Below are 17,005 nucleotides of genomic sequence, written 5' to 3' on the forward strand. Positions count from 1 at the left end.
CATCTTTTTATCATTTACTATTTCACTTTTTAAGTATTCTTGAAGATAAAAAGAATCGTCTATTTGTTTATTTTCTGGGTTACATTTCGTTAACACTTTTTGTTAAATGTGTTGCATATTTATCCAATCCCGTGTTTTAAAATTGGGGTAAAATTTGTGATTGGTTAACAATTTGGGTTTGTGTTGATAGTACCACTCATTTATTGGTAGACACTCGACTATTAACTATTCTTCCTTATCTAAAGGTGTATAGATATTATTGCAAAAGAAAGCCACAGGGCCATGGCAACAGTCAAAATACTACTCTTAACACACATGAGCAATTCAACCATGTATACGAAATAAAACACAAAAGAAAACGTAAATATTGTTTAAATTTTGGATCATCTTATTTTAAGCAAATCTCATTTACTAACAAAGTGGAACCTAGAATGAGTGTCGAATTGACTAGAAGAGGAGAGTAGAAGTAGATGTGCCTATGAAGTAGTTGAATGAGTGTAGAATAAACTAGAAGAATATAATAGAAGTAGAAGAAACAAATACGAGTGTCGATAGGGATAAGTCCTTTTATTGGTTCCATTGTAACTGAACCCTCGTGCAACTCAACCACCGTACTTACATTGGGTAAAACACAAGTTATAATCTTTACATATTCAACCTTGTTGGAATTGTTTACTTTTTTAAGTCTTTATATAAATTACTGTCAAGGTCATTTTAAAAATGCTCTGTTTTGTTGTCACAAAAACAAAGAAAATCGGACGTCATAAACTCTTAAATCCAGATTTATTTCTCTTTTTATGTCTGTTAATGGGGATTCCCTTCACCCTGTCACTTTCTAAGGGTCTAAGCGTTTACCCCTCTCCCCCGTGGAAAATTTCCCCTCCTCCACCCACGGAAGCCCCTCACCTGAAAAATACCCCTCTCGCGGAAATTATGATTTTCAAAATTTAAAAATATTCTTTGGGTCGTGTTATTTTTTAGTTTAATTGAGAAGTTCAAGGGGAAGTGGAAAAGAAGAATTTATGTGTAAATCTTGCCCCCCCCCCCTCCATGAAAATACTTTCTTCTCATGAAAAATCCTGCAGAAAACCCCACGCAAAAAATTTCCGTATGCTTCCCAATGACAAATACTATCTGTAAGCAATAGACAAATCAAAAAACTTAAAAAGGAACTGAAACTTCTGCAATGGGGTTATCTGGTTGGTTTGTAGCTATGAAGAGAGGGAGATACCTCAATGGTTGCATTTTAATGTCGAAACATCTCAGCTCTTATTGACCCTTCAAATAAGTACAGAATTAGCTCTAAGGGAGAGACGACAGGAGGATGGAGGAAGAAATTGTTTGATAATCCCCAGGCATTTCTAGTCTTTTTTACACGCCGAAAGTGATTGGAGACTAACCAACCGCAAGAGGTGTTTTTTTTTTTTGGGGGGGGGGGTATTTTTCTCAAGGGATATTTTTCGCGGGGGGAGGGGGTAAACGTCGGCTCTCACCGTCTACATAATACTGTAATGTTTTTTTACCACTTTGCTTATTTTGCTGTTTTCATTTTGTGATATTTTCTACGCTCATAGTTGGTTATCGTTTGGTTTGAAAAAGGTTAATTACTTGCTTCAGTGGAGTCGACACAAAAGCTACTTTCTTTTTGTGTTTGGAAACTGTTGGTTTGATTTTTTTTTTTTATTTTTTTTTTTTTTTTTTTTTTTTTTTTTCTTAGATGAATCAGGCCTTTCCAGAACGTTGAGTAATAAAAATTTTCGGAAAATATCGGAACTTTGAAGATTAAGATAACAAAAAAGTAGATTTTGGTTGCGCTTTCTTTAAATTAATTAAAAAGATTCTTTCGAAGAACAATTTTTCAAAGAAAAGTAAAGAGCCATATTAAACCAAAGACTAACATAAATAAAGTCCTATAGTAATTCAAACGCAAAATAACCAGAAATCACTACAAAAAAGAAACCCAAAACGAACAGAAGTTAAAACAAACGATCATAGAAAACATGGGCGTTTTGGGGGAAAACAGAAAAAGGGGCTATAGAGTTACATGCTGTACCCCCGTTCTAGCAAACCCCCATTTAACTCAAGCCTCCTTTAACCAACCCTCATTTAAATCAAATCCTGAACCTAAATCAAGGTCTAAAAATAAGTTTTAACTAAGGCTGATTAAAAGATCAAAATCTATTTCTCGCTTCATTTGCGGTTTCTAACTTGTATTACTCATCAGTGTAGCCCCTAAACCCTCTAAATTGAATGAAACTTCCAGCATTGGGCCTATCGCCAAAAGCATGGCCCGATAAAGTGTTTATCTTGGTTTTATTGCAAACTTTGAACTTTTCATTGGTTCGACGTCCCCCACTCACAACTTATCTTGAAAGGTCCAACTTATAAATGGAAGCCGTTCTTGAGATATTGCTGCGTAACCCTTTTGAGAATGTGCATAATCATAGTCAATTTGAATCAGTTCAATATCCGCCGAAATATTCCTTGACAGCTTCACCTTAATACCCTTAGCTTGCGTAGTAGCAGTAGTTGAATTAGTAGCAGTATGCACATAGCACCTTTTATTTTCTTCAACACACCAAACTGTCCCTAGGATATTGGTGATGCTCCCTTTTGGCAACCTGTATACACAGATGGCGTGATGTGATTCAGTTCACCTTCCACCCTCAATATTCCCTGAAAATTCCACCTTCATACCGTTGATTACCGTTAAGTTCAGCTTTAATGGTAGTCCCAGTAATAGCATTAGTATTAATATTAATAGTAATGGCACTAGTGCTAGTGGCAGCAGTAGCATTAACATATTGCCTTTTGTTCAGCTGAAGATTCCTCTCATCAAGTTCTAGAAGCTTCAACTTAATACAATTAGCTGTTGCTATCCCATTGGCGATACATCCTTTTGATAACCTATATGTTCATGTAGTTCCTGAATTTTCTTCTTAATACTTTTAGCTTATAAGTGGTTGCAATACAAGTAGCAGTCGAACTAGTAGTAGTAGTAGTTGTTGTTGTAGTAGCGGTAGTAGTAAATGCAATTAAAATAGTAATAGCATTAGCAGGAGCGTGCACAGGGCCGGATTTAAAGCTTTGACGCTTAAGAACCAAGCGTTTTCGCCGCTCTGTTTTTGCAAGATTTTCGGGGTTATTCCCAAAAATTCGGGGGTAATGGGAGCAATTAACAGAACACAACTGATGAGCGAAAAGTGATGAAAGAGGGGTGATACCGAACTCTCAGCTACCATTCTTGGGAGACATCTGACATTTTATAAGTGACCAAGGACCTGTGTTGTTTTAAAGTCACTTTTCTGTGAGCAGGCAGCGTTACGGCAGAGTGCACCTGGCGACGATAAATCACATCAGTCCAGTTTTTGTCAGGAAAAAATTACTGAGTGATAATTTATTGCTCCCCCTGGCATTATGCGCCCCTAGGTCCGGGCCTTGGGACCTAGTGGTAAATCCAGGCCTGAGCGTGCACATATTTCCTTTTGGGGAATTGACTTTCCCTTTAAGCACGCTCTGAAAGTTCCAACTTAATACACAAATCCCTTTTTGAGATACGCCATTTTGAAAATCTGCATGCACATAGTCTCTTTTGATTTAGGTCAAGTTCCTCCTCAAATACCCCATTCTGTCAAATTTTCAACTTGATATGCGAAGCCTTAATAGTGCTAGTTTAGTATTAGTAGAGTTCGTAGTAGGAGCAGTAGTAGTAATAATAGTGTTGAATTAGTATTAGTAGCAGCAGTATTAATAGCAGTAGTAGCAGGTAGATGCCCCAGAAGTTTCATCTTGATACGCTAAGCTGTTCCAAAAAAAAATTGCTGATACACCTGTATGAGGAATCTGTATGTTATTGCAAGTTACCAATTGTTAAACTTTAAGGTTTTTATAGAAGGGATGGTCGTAAAAATTTGAAGGAGGCTCATTCGATTGGAAATTGAAAGTTCAAGTTCACTTTTGAAGAATCAGAGGACAATCAGCCTTTCCCTCTTAACCGACATCCCCCCCCCCCAATAAAACCCAACAAAAAAAAAATAAAAAATTTTTTAAAATAGTCTAAAGGTCAAATAACCATGCCTTTGGGGCTAACAACCCCACCAGCAGCATCTGGGGCAAGGGCTGTAAGTTAAGCTAGTTGCTCATTGCTAACACATAAGGTTTTTGTAGAAAAAAAGCTTTGTACGAACTTTGGGGGGGGGGGCTCATTAGATTGGAAATCAAAATTCCCAGTGCAATTTTTCAGAGTTAAAAGTGATCGGATGGCTTCCATCCCACCCTATTTTTTCCCAAAATATATTCAATCTAAATTTTGATACGGTCATTTAATTTAAAACAGTTCAAAGGTTAAATAACTATGTCATAGTTAAATAACTATGCCATACTTAAATAACTATGGTTCACAGCCCTCAGTCTCTTGTGCAATGGCTGCAAGTTATACAAGTTGCTTATAGTTAACATATAAGTTTTTTTTTTGTCAAGAAAAGATGGCATGTTTGATCCTATAAATAAAAAAAAAAATGCAGCATTAAGGTCAAATCTTAGGGAAATGTCAAGAAGAATGCCTTAACACAATCAAAAAGCATTTATTCCTTCATTTGTTGTGGAAAGGAAATACCAGGAACATTTACAATGGCTGATGGTATCAGCCGTCACATTGTTCGGAAAATATTTAGTAGCATCTTCAACTAAATCAAGAGGTACTATGTGCATCCAGTTTTAAGAGACGATGTATCTGCAATGTGTCGAGAACAGCTAAGGGTGTAAACCTGAGAGTATGAAGTCCAAACTTTCAGGGCAAGTTGAAGGAATGTTGAAAAAAAGGCTGGAGTGCAACCAGTTCCCCTCCCATGTCCTTTTTAGCTGCAATCTCCTCAAAAACGTTTGATCAAAATTCGTTATCTAGATTCATAAAAGTCAAATATGTTCAACACATATGTTTATTGCTTAACGTCCAGAAAGGTCTGACTCATCTGAAAAAAAAGAGTAATAAATCAGCTTTAATGACTTATGACCTCGGATCTTCTCTTTCTTTTGAAAGAATAAAACAAAGCCATTTCATGAATACTTTTGACAGGCGTTTATATCATGAATTTAAGAAAAAAACAATTTCAACAAGGTTGAACATGTAAAAATTCTAACTTGTGTTTTACCTAATGATATTGCCTAATATTTTTAGAGAACTAAAAATCTGAGTTCAGTGGTTCAGTTGTACGATGGTTTAGTTACACGAAGGTTCAGTTGCACGGTGGTTCAGTTGCACGATGGTTCAGTTACACGGTGGTTCAGTTGCACGGTGGTTCAATTACACAGTGGTTCGGTTATACGGGGGTTCAGTTGCACGGTGGTTCAGTTACACGCACACCCCTTTTATCAGACAGGGAAAAACAAATACAAAAGTTCTGAATATTTCGAAGACATTTTGTGTTCGTCAGACAAAAGTTCCAATATCTAGAACCTTTGTATTTGATTTTCAGTATCTAATAAAAGGACTTATCTCTTTAGAAACTCCTATTGTTTCGTCATAGAAAGGCAGTGTGGTCTTGAAAAAAAAATTCTTAGAAGGAAAAGAAAAATAAAGATAATAAGAAAAGAAGATAATAATTAATTGTTATTTAAGTTTTTCTATTTTTTAATAAAAGAAAAATTAATGAAAGAATTTATTTTATATTTAAAGAAGCTGACAAGAACGAATTTTTCTGTTTTTAATAAAAGAACTTAAAAAATAGTAACAAATTTTGTGATTGGTTAACCAATCACAAGATTATATACTCATATACTTTGATTGATTATTACCTCTTTGATTGATATTTGATCTTGCTGGTTGATCTGCTATTTGATCTGCGCTTTGATCTGATGGTTGACACTTGAATATTGATTATATACTCAAGTTTTAAATATCTACTCTACTATTACTATCTACTTAACTTTCAGATTAACTAACTTAACAATTATTAATCTATAAAGTGCAAATGCTGTAATCACTTTTGGGGTAATTTCACTTTAAACAGGGCTGAAGCAGACCAGACAGCGTTTGTAGCTCTGGGCAGTCCATTGGAGAGCAGGTTGCTAACAACTTTCCTTCTATACCTTGATAGACTAAGCGTACTGGAAGCGTTTAGAGATGGCGGTAATATTTGTTACCGGTTAACAGTCTTCGTTTCTTTGTTGATAATAAGACCTGAATTGACTTAATTCAATATTTAATTATATATAATTTGTACTATAATTTATGCAAATATATTATTAATATTATTTATAGTATATAATATATACTATAATTTATATTATAATATATAAATTAACTATATATATATATAACTATATATTAATTAATTATATATTATAAAACGTAAACAATCAAATTATCTATTAAGTCTCATTTTTTAATAGTCAATTATTTAAAATAACAATTCTTTTTTTTTTTTTTTTTTTTTTTTTTTTTTTTTTTTTTTTTTTTAGTTTTCAAATTATCTCTAAACAGTCTTGGGCTTCTGTTCAGACATGATCACCTCAGGAGAAAAATAATGAATTTCATATTTTGTATATAGTGCTTTTGGGTTTTCATGCATGTTGAATTTCATTATACAATTTCCCTCAAGATCACATCCTTTTTGAGGGGAGTGTATTGATAATACCACTTGATATTTTCTGTTTCTTATATAAATTACCTGATACATGCACCTATAAGTTACATAAAACTTTGACAACCATAATAGATTTATACATTTAAACACATTTTAAAGATAGTATAAACACATTTAAAAGAAAGTGCAAACAATAATTTTGTTAAGTTTTGATGTCCAAGAATTCGTTAAAGCACTAATTAAATGAGTAATTGCAACTGTTAATTTTTTTTACAGGTTATTTTTATTGTTATTATTTTTTAAATTTTGTATAATCTAGTATACTATTTTTAATAGATCGTATCACCTGCTTAAAAAGGAAACTGTCTATGTTGCAAAAGGTAGAACATACTAATTTGATTATTCTGCACAACCCATTCTAATGAGTTGTGCTCGCAAGAAGTTGTGAGCACAAGAATGAGTTGTGCTCACTCAAAAAGGCAAGAAATTACTTCGTTGTGGCAAAATCTCTTGTTTTTGTACAAGTTCAAACTTTTGTTCTCAACCACTTTACGCCCCTTGGGTCATTCCCCAATCTCTGAAATATTTAGATTATTCCTATGTATTGCGCAATAATTACCTGTTTTTTGTATTTTCTTAAAGTTTGACCCTCTCATTCCCCCTCCTCCAAACAGGAATACCTCTGCACATACCTGGTCTCTATTTTGTATTAAATTCATAAAAGGAAATGAAATTGTTAAGTTCGTATATACAATGTTGTTGGTTGTAAAAAAAAAAGAAAAAAAAAATGTAACTTTTTTCAATGTTGGTGCACTTTTATCTAGTAAATTTGCTTACGCTTGCTACAATATGGGTATTTCAAAACCTTGTCTTCCGTGTATCTCTATGTATGTTTGTTTGCTTGAATGGCTATGAAGGCAATCCGATAAAGTCAAATTGCGATCATTCTACGTGCTCATGCACTTAGCGCCTCTCCTTTGTCAAAACGTTTTATGTGCATAAAAACTCGAACTTAATTAAGTGTTGACCTAGTGGCATCAAATTTAGGGGGGGCGTCAGTGGCGTCGAAATCCTTATCTGTATTCAAGCTTGTCCTTTACTCAGTGTTTTGGACATTGGTTGTGACAACATTCTTCCACCCCAACTGAGAACGACCTGTTTTCCGTTTAGCCCTAGGCGGTTGGCCAAAAATGGCAGTCTGTCATCCTTCATCCGCAGAACGTGCCCTAGCCTTCTCAACCTTTCTCTCACTATAGCCCTAGAAAGCGGGATTAAGCCACAATTTCCGTATATATCTGTTTAAAATTCGTTCAGTCTGTGAGAAATCAGTCATTTGAGAAATGATAGGTAAGAGTCAAACCAGTCATGAAACTTCTTTTTTAATCTATTCTATTGTTTTTCCTTCTATTTTTTGCTCCCATTTTGAATAAACTGGTTCAGTCGGGATCTGTGTGGCTTAGCTAAACAATAATCCTCCATTGTATCTTTTTTTTTTGTTCTTTTGATACCTCAAAATCATCCCTCATATATCTTCTGTGCTGTTCTTTTTCGTCATATTTAATTTATAGAGCTTTTTTAGGTTTGATAAACAACAAAAAGATATGCCCTCTTTGCAAATTCGAAGTTGTTGAATCGAAACGGTCGAAAGCACAAATTCAAGGACACATATTGACCGCGCACCGTATCCTCCTTCCGGAACTGGACAGGGGTACGGGGAAATGAAGGCAACAAATCTGGTAAGTATTTCCTTGTATTTCTGGTGCTGTGAACAGGGGCAAAGATTGCGATAAGCCGATATTTAACTCCAGTTTTGTCTCTGAGGGAAAAAAGACAGCCAACACCATCTAGCGCCGCTGCGGCGCTAATTACTAAGTTAATTTTAAAAACCAATTAGAAAATGTGTCGGATTTTTTTTTTCTACTTTTGCTTTATATTTAACCAAATATTTAAGAATAGCTTTTGGAAAAAGGGCCTAGTCGGTATATTTGTGATGTTTTTTATTAGCCTATATGCCTCACATTAGTCTAGCTTGCCAAGAGGGCCTAATTTGTGGGTTTTTTTCGGTCTATTTTCCGCAGACGAGTCTAGGTCTAAGCATGCTCTAAACAAATAAAAATAGTTGGAAAGCAGAAAAGTTTAACTTATTTTAGAAGATTTCGAGTTTTCCAAGCAAACCTATTTAATTTGAATCCAAATTCTAATAAAATGTTTGAATTTTCCTGACTTTTGGGTAACAGTGAACTAAGAGGACTTATGATTTTAAACGGTAGCTTAATCTATATCAAGGTCCTTTCTTATCATTTTTTCATACTCTTTAAACTGGGAGGGGGAAGCGTTTAGTTGCTTCATCCTTGACTGTGAGTTATTCTGAGTAACTAGTGGCCACTCCTGAAGTCTAAAATCAACTGTGGAGTAGATTCAGGAATTCTCGGACGCTGCTCTGCAATTAGACGAATTATATAGAGTATCTTGTACATTTGTTTGAAGAAGTATTTTTTAATGTCCCCTTAATTGAAAATTCCATATCTAATCGTGTACGAATTAAAATTTTAATTTGGCTTATTAAGTTCCCATTTTTACTGATCAAACAGTATTGAAAGACGTGTTTATGATTGAGGAAAAGGAAAGAATTTGAAAAAAATAATCTCAATACAATGCATGGAATACAGTTAGATTGAAGCATGGATAATTTATTTATCTGTCTCTGGACTTTTTTTTTTTTTTTTTTTTTTTTTTTTTTTTTTTTTTTTTTTTTAGCTCTCCTTAGCTCTGTGTGATTTCAGCCAATCTGAGTAGGCACTTGATTATATATTCAATGAGGGTTGGGTAGAGTTTTTGGAGAGTGAGTGAAAGTTAAGCCTGAAACGCAACCATAATGCTTTAGGTGGCTTTTTTCTTACTTTTCAATGTTTAAGCAGGTTAAGACTTTCATTTTACTACTACTACTAACAACTCACTGTAGCACCAAGTCGCCAGAGGCCAGCAAAGCTAAGCACACTCTTCCTCCCTCCCAATTTATTCAAAACCTCCCCCTTAACGACATCCTCCCATCCCAATTGGGGACAACCTGCCTTTCGTTTGGCCCTACACGGTTAGCCAGCAAGGACAATCTGTCATCCACAAAACGTGTACTAGCCAACCGTTCTCTCATTATAGCCCTTGAAAGGGGGATTTAACCATATTTGTCGTAGGGCTCACTGTTTCGAATATTGTCAGTCAGTCGAGTACTCAAAACAATCAAGATAAGATGAGATTTATTACTAAAAAACGGCTATTAAAAGCCCAAATAGGCCGAATCCGCACTTAGTGTCAATAAAACGAAGAAAACCCGAAAACAAACAACAACGAAAAAAATATAAAAATGTCAACGTCAAATAAGTATTAATGCCAAAAACAATTAAAACTCAAAAATTAAAAGGTCAATACCGAATCAGCAAAATGTCAAAAGAAAGAAAACTCGTAAATCTAAAAAGATAAAGAATAATTAAAACAAAAACAATTTAGTTATGCGACCAAAAAATAGAAAGCTTGAAACTTCCAAAATGAACACCAAAAATATAGTTGAAAAGGGAGATAAGAGGGAGGGGTTGAGGAGATTCACTGATTGAATATGTAAACTATGTAAGGGATGAAAGTATTTCTATATCTTTCAGTGGAAACTTTTATTGGGGCAAGGAGGGTGAGTTTTGTTGAAGCAGAACGTGGGAGGCGGGGTCGAAGGGGTGAATATTGACTAGGGAAAAGGGTAGTTGCCCGAGGGTTGTGAAGGGCATTGTTAGCGAAACGCAAGGAAATGTTTGCTCTCCTTTCCATAAAAGTAACTACATTGGCTCTCCGAAGAAGGCAAATATAAGGTACTTTATCCTCACTAAAGATAATTCCTTGCACCTTTTTTGGACTGCCTCTATTCTGTCCGACAATTCAATGGAGATGCCAGGATGCCAAACAGGACAGGCGTACTCGAGGGCTGAGCGTACAAATGAGAGGAAAATTTTCAAACAATTCGATTTAGGACATTTAAATTTTTAAAGGAGTTTAAGGAGGGAAAATGCGGCATTTGCACATTTTAAAATATCATTAATATGGCAACCCATTTTAAGTCGGTTGAGATGGTAACCCAGTAATTTCATAATGGTGACAGACATTTCAGAGGGGATTTGACAGTAGAAACAATGGGGAGTTACAAGGATATTAATATTTAAAGCCGTTGACTGTAAGGGGTTGACTCTCATATCATTAGTAACAGCTTCGTCTGATATCGATTCCAAAAGTAGTCCATTGGGATACTTTTTAAATTTTTGAAACATGTCTTTTAAGACAGTCAGGTCATCAACAAGTTTCCATCTATCTGGAAATCGACACCAAGGTTGTTTATCGTTGCAGCAAATAAAATTGGGCCTAAGAGGGTTCTCTGGGGCACGCCTTTATAGTTTGAATATATATCAAACTAATAATAATAATGTTTGAAATATATATACGCCTTTATAGTCAGAATATACATTCAGGTATTTGACGACTTGTGTTCTACTAAAAAAGAAAGACGCAATTATTCTAATTAAATAGGGGTCAACTTGAAAGTCATTGGATAGTTTTTCTACCAATGTATTGTGGTTGATGAAATCAAAAACTTTCTGCAAGTTCACTGCAATAACATTGAGCCAGGTTTTTTAAGTGTGTTACATATTGTGTCAATATGGAGAACAAGATAGTGGGTGGTAGATATAGAGCGTAAATTTCTGGATTGTCTTGGTCAACATTTGGGATTATCTTTATTTTCAACCATTCAGCTGAAAAGCTTTCATATAAGTTGGAAAAAACTGGAGTAAGAGTAATGGGCTGGAAACCATCAAATCTTCTTGTTACCTTTCTTTTTTACGGAAGTAGTAAAACCTAATTTCCAACGATTTGGGAACTTACCAGTAGAGGTGATTTCACTAAAAAGTAAGGACAAAGGTTCTAAAAGATTGTTAGCAAAGCCTTTAATTGGTACAATCGGGACGTTTAGCGGACAAGTACTGCACTTTTTAATATTCTTAAATTTGTTTCCACATCTGAGGGCGAAATAAATCATAAGGATTGTCAGAAGAGAGAGGAGGGAGGCTAGAGGAAAGAAAGAGAAAAGGGGAAAGAAAGAAGAGATAGAGGAAAGAAATTTGTTCACATCATTGGCTGTAACTGAGGGGCTCCTCTTTGAAGTGAAAATCTATATTATCTAGTTTATCTATAAAATCTAGTTTATTCTATTATACCATTGTTTTGGCTTAGTAGAAAATAAATCTTTGACGTTAAATTTTAATATGAAGAAGCAGATTTATGAATCTCTTTTTTTATATGTTTACGCATTGAGTTAGCTTCGGATGTTTTTCCATTCTTAAGTAGATTCATTTTAATTCTAATTAGCTTTTTCAATTGGCTTGTAATGTACGGTTTGTCATTAGAATATATTTTCACTTTTTTCTCAAGGAAGGAATCTAGGTATTTTTTTTTTTAAATCAGATTCTAGAAGTTAGAAACTTTAACATTAAATGTTATTATTCCCTTTGAGACCCAGCCAGTTTTCAATAATAATCCAAGTTCAAAGAGGCCATCATTGGGAAATTGGGTGATAAGAGAATTCAGTAACAGAAAAAGTATGGTTAAAGCTGGAGAGAGGCCTCATTAATAAACAAAAATGGTAGCTTCCCCCTAACGGGAGCAAAGGGACAGGTGGGCTGTAAAAAGCGTGCATATTCGTGCAAATCAAATCAAGGGTAGAATTTCCTTTGCTTGTTGTTGTTTTTACTATCCGTTTTAAATTGAGGAAAATATAAAGGGAACTTAACTTTAGATCATTAGCATCACCTACTAGGAAATACCGGCGTTCGGGAATTTGCAGAGGACAAAGTCGGCACTACTATGCAATTGCTGGTAGAATTGGGCAGCGTCTTTGTCCAGCATTTTGATTTGGAGAATAATTCCTATTTTGATAGGCAATTCCTCTGGAAAACTTTTAGCAAATCCTCCGTCGTTTTTTGGAGCGCCCACGCTTAAAAACCATACTTGATGACCCCCCCCCTCCATTGGTAGTATTTGGCTTTTTCTATTTTTATTGATATTTTCAAACTAATAACGTTATTCATAGTTGAATAGTAGAGGATAGCTTATTCTTAGGCTATGTTTTGTATACTCTTATTTGAAAAAACAAACACATTTGTTAGCTTGATTTATTTATCACTTATCCGTTTATGTTTTACCAATCATTTATATTATATTATTTATAATAATTTATTTATATTTACCGTTTATAGGTTTAGTCATGCACTGCTGTAACGTTAAACACATCATTTCTTAAAATCATTTTAATTGCCAGTTTTGCTTCATACCTCCGATTACCAGGACTGCAGGGATCTCTCTCTCTCTCTCTCTCTCTTTCTCTCTCTCTCTCTCTCTCTCTCTCTCTCTATCTATATATATCTATTTATCTCTCTCTCTCTCACTCTTTATCTCTCTCTCTCTTTCTTTCTCTCTCTCTAGGGTGGAGGAGATTAGTAAAAAAAAAAAAAATTATAATTCAACTGAATAGTGCCCATGAACGCTGAAAAACATTGAATGTTACACATTTAAATAAGAAGTGCCCAGAAGTTTGCAAAAATTTGGGGTTTTGGGATGACTGGGTTTCGATTTTTAGATTAAGACTCAATAGGTGTCCCTCAAGAAGACACCTATGACACCTCAAAGAGTATGAATAACTTATAAGAGTGGAAACTAGCGCCAGCATCGACAAAAAAACTATCAGCACCATGTAGCGTTTGCCGATCACTGCGCAACTATTGCTAATCAGCTATTGGCAACTAAACTGCCATTCGCTGAGCCAGAACAATAATATCTCTCTGTAATAACTCTCTACCTCTCTCTATTACTACTACTACCTTTCCATAGTATGGTAATAAATTGAAAATATATATGTTTATTTATACATATAAACTTTATTTCATTGTCTTAATTAAAAAATCTACCCTTTCCTTTTGTAGGTCTGTATTTTGTCCTTTTTTTGTCTCTGTTAGTGTTTTGTAAATTTACAATTGGTCTTTTCTTCTTTTCAGATATGAAGCGGTAGTTTTCCTTCGTTTGCCGTCTGTGTTTATTTCTGGATAGAATTTCGATATCCATTATTGACGGATGGTGATCAGTCTAAATTTTTTTGTTTATTTTGATTTTATACTATAAGAACCCTGTGTATATGTATATTGTCTTCGATTTTAGGCAATGTATAAACAAAGAGAAAAAAGAGATTACTTTCCCGTAATTTTCAAGGGAAAACCTATGCTTTAATTCCATTGATCCATGGTTGTGACGAATATTCTTCATACCTGATTGGTTATCCTGCGTGAAGTTATAAGCCAGTAAAAAAGAAGAAAATTTTCTGAGACATAGAAATTTTTACGAGTAGGCTCTCTGTTTCTCTGTGATTTTAGTGCTATCAAAAAATATCTAAGGAGCAGGTACGTACGTAAATTTTTTTGTGGGTGGGTTGGGGGGGGGGGTGAGAATAGTAAAAAAAATCTATTTTTTTATAATTTGAATGAAAGCACCCACAAATTTGGTAAAATATTATTGCATGTTTCACATTTAGCTATTGTTAATGGGGGGGGGGGAGGGTATGTGTTGATATAGTCACTAATTTTATTCTGACTCTGACACTTTTATTGTTAATAGCAAATTCGGTAAGAAAATTGCTAACAGTGATTAATTGGTTTATCCTGCCACTTTCACTTCTTTGCTGTCAAGTGCCGATCACTGAGAAAAACTGTTAAATGAAAAAAAAAAACTTGTTACTTGCTATAGCTGATTTTTTTCCAAGATTTTTTACCTTCTCCTCCCCCGACTTCGAAAAATATCGTTTTTTTGGTTATTATCATTGGAAATTGATTTTGCTTTATTTTTAATTGAAAAGAGTTAAATTACCCCCCCCCCACTTTTCTAGAAATTGAAAATAAATTGACCCCACCCCCAAACTTTCGTGAAATTTCCTCAGTGAAGAAAAAAGGTTGGATGAGAAGAGTTTGTAGCTTGCTAGATGCTATCCCCTTTGCCTTCTTTCTACTGGGGCCTTCTTGGCTTTCCTCTGACCTGCCTGGAGAAATATAAAGATTAATTTTTCAATTTTTACGATTTATCACCGGATGCTTCTTGGATTGGTGACTTATAACGATGAATAGACTTAATTTGTTAGTGTAATAGTTGGACGACTACTGTATTTGTAATTAACTTGACGGTTTATTTTGGAGACATCAATTTGAAGGTTAATATGTAAAATGGTTAAAAGAGAATAAATGATGACTCTTTAGGACCAATAATGAGGGAGGGGGCAGCTTGGCCGCTAGTTGTACCAGTGATAAACCCGCACAATTTTTCGTCTCGTATAATTAATTTTTCATTTGTTTTATTTCTTTTTTTTTCCTTTATAAAACTGAAAGATGTCAATTTCCAAGAAATGAAGTCTATCCAGAAAATATGTTTAACTCAGAAAATTTAGGAATCGTAGAGGTTTGCTTGTCCCCTTGACATTCCGTCGTAATTTTGACACAAGTTTTAATATTGCTCTTTGCTGTCGTTTTAAAGATTTTGGACAATTTTAATTTTTATAACAGCTCATAATGAACTTTTATTAAAGAGAAATAAAATAAACTTTGATCTAGACAACGCTTGGGGGGGGGGGGTGCTCTCCTCGTGGTCACTAAATCACCCAAGTCACTTCAACTCCCCGGTGAATCCAACTCCCATTCAAGTCATCAAATAACACTATTCAACTCAACCCTGTGAATATCAAGCCTGTTTGACTCGAATCTATTCAACTTGACGCCAATTCAGTTCAGTCCTTAGTCGGCATGTTGTCTTTTTTTCTTTCTTTTTTTTGTTCCTCTTAGTTTTACAGGCAATAAACTTTTAAAGTTATAATTAAGCTATTAAATTATTTTGCTTGTATAATATACAAGATTGTACAGTGTGAGAGTATTTTATGTCGCTATTGACCAGGTTATTTTTTATGTTTATTTGACGAGAACGCGATTTCATCCATTTGAGTATGTGAATAAGTTGTTCTGAAATAAATAACTCATTCATTTATTTAAAAACTCAATCTTGTGGGGATCGGCTCCATTCAACTCACATTACATTAAATTTGATAGTTTATACATTTCATATTTGATAATAAAATATCCATCTAAGACTCTTTTGCCAAGGGGATTCGTTTTATCAGGGTCCCGAAAATACGCTGAAAACTTCCTTAGTAAATTTTTCGATTCAGGACTTTATTGCGTAGTATTCAGTTAAATTTAAAAGTTTATTTAACTCATATATGATATTAAAATGCTAAGTCCTTGGGCCAAGAGGACCCCAATAAGTTCTAAGTCCTTGCACTAAGAAAATTTTTGACCCAACAAATAAGCAAAAAATAAAGTTCCATTCAAATCAAGCCTTTATCACATGCAACAAAAGATATACTGTTCGATCATATTGAAGTAAATTACGATATATATGAATTTACTAGATATTTTTATTTGTGCTTTGCTGAGGACGACCCTTGAATACTGCACCGAAATTTTTATTTAAGGGTTACGAATTTTACTGTCATGGATTAATTCGTCATTGTTTTACCTGCTGTTGTTTGTGTACTGTTGATTTGAGTAGGAGTTGAGTTCATCAAGAAGGGTTAAGTTGAATTGCGTTGCTGCAGGGGGTTGAGTTGAATTTGATTGAGTCACAATGGAACTCCCCTCGCATATCAGATAATATATTTTATATTTTAGTTCAGTCTTCAGGTCATAGTGTCAATAGTCTTCAGGTCAGGCAAATCGTACAAATTGAAAAGTAAGAAGAAAGATATGCAGTCATAATTAAAACAAAAGTCGCACTTAAAAGGCTTTACTCGTCCTCGTCCTCATCCGAATTTAAAGCATTGACTAGTGTCGAATTTTGGCTGAAGGGATACACCTGTTTCCATTCCTTGGTAGCCCGAGTAAAATCGCTGGAGATCACCCAGTCATGGATTCCACTTGACGACCTGAGGACAAGTTGCTTCTTTTTCATCAGGGAAGAAAACTCGAGATATTTAGTTTATTGCGATGTTTGGTTCTTATGACCGACAAAATCGAGAACTGTCTCTCTGCTCCAGCACTAGAATGGGGCAAGCTGCAGAGAGTCAGAAAGAACTTTGGCAAGTATGGGAACAGATCGTTTCAAGCAGCGTCTTTAAAAAGGGACAAAGCTTTCCACAAATTGCACGGATTTTCGAGTTGAGCCTGAAACCGAAGCTAAAAAAATTTTTTGACTCCCGAGTTTTCGCAACGAAATTCAATTTCCCCCCCCCCCCCAAATGTCTCAGGATCTTGAAGACTTGTCCCCGAAAACTCCCCGAGTTTTTAAAGCATGTCCCCGAATTT

The 17,005-nt window shown here is 34.8% G+C and overlaps 1 protein-coding gene across 1 annotated transcript in view; it reads left to right on the plus strand.

Moving 5' to 3' along the window:
* The window catches only part of LOC148944862 (uncharacterized), a 63,058-nt gene extending 49,005 nt beyond the window's left edge, over positions 1-14,053 (plus strand). The window contains exons 7-8 of the mRNA XM_089098802.1: positions 8,164-8,320; positions 13,667-14,053. Of these exons, the coding sequence (XP_088954928.1) occupies positions 8,164-8,306 (143 nt within the window). The 3' untranslated portion in view covers positions 8,307-8,320; positions 13,667-14,053. The remainder of the gene's footprint in view (positions 1-8,163; positions 8,321-13,666) is intronic.
* Positions 14,054-17,005: the final 2,952 nt, after the last annotated feature.

This window comes from Artemia sp. Qi Xiang Cuo, chromosome 13 (assembly GCF_049724085.1).
Source record: "Artemia sp. Qi Xiang Cuo chromosome 13, ASM4972408v1, whole genome shotgun sequence".
Taxonomy (NCBI): Eukaryota; Metazoa; Arthropoda; class Branchiopoda; order Anostraca; family Artemiidae; genus Artemia; species Artemia sp. Qi Xiang Cuo.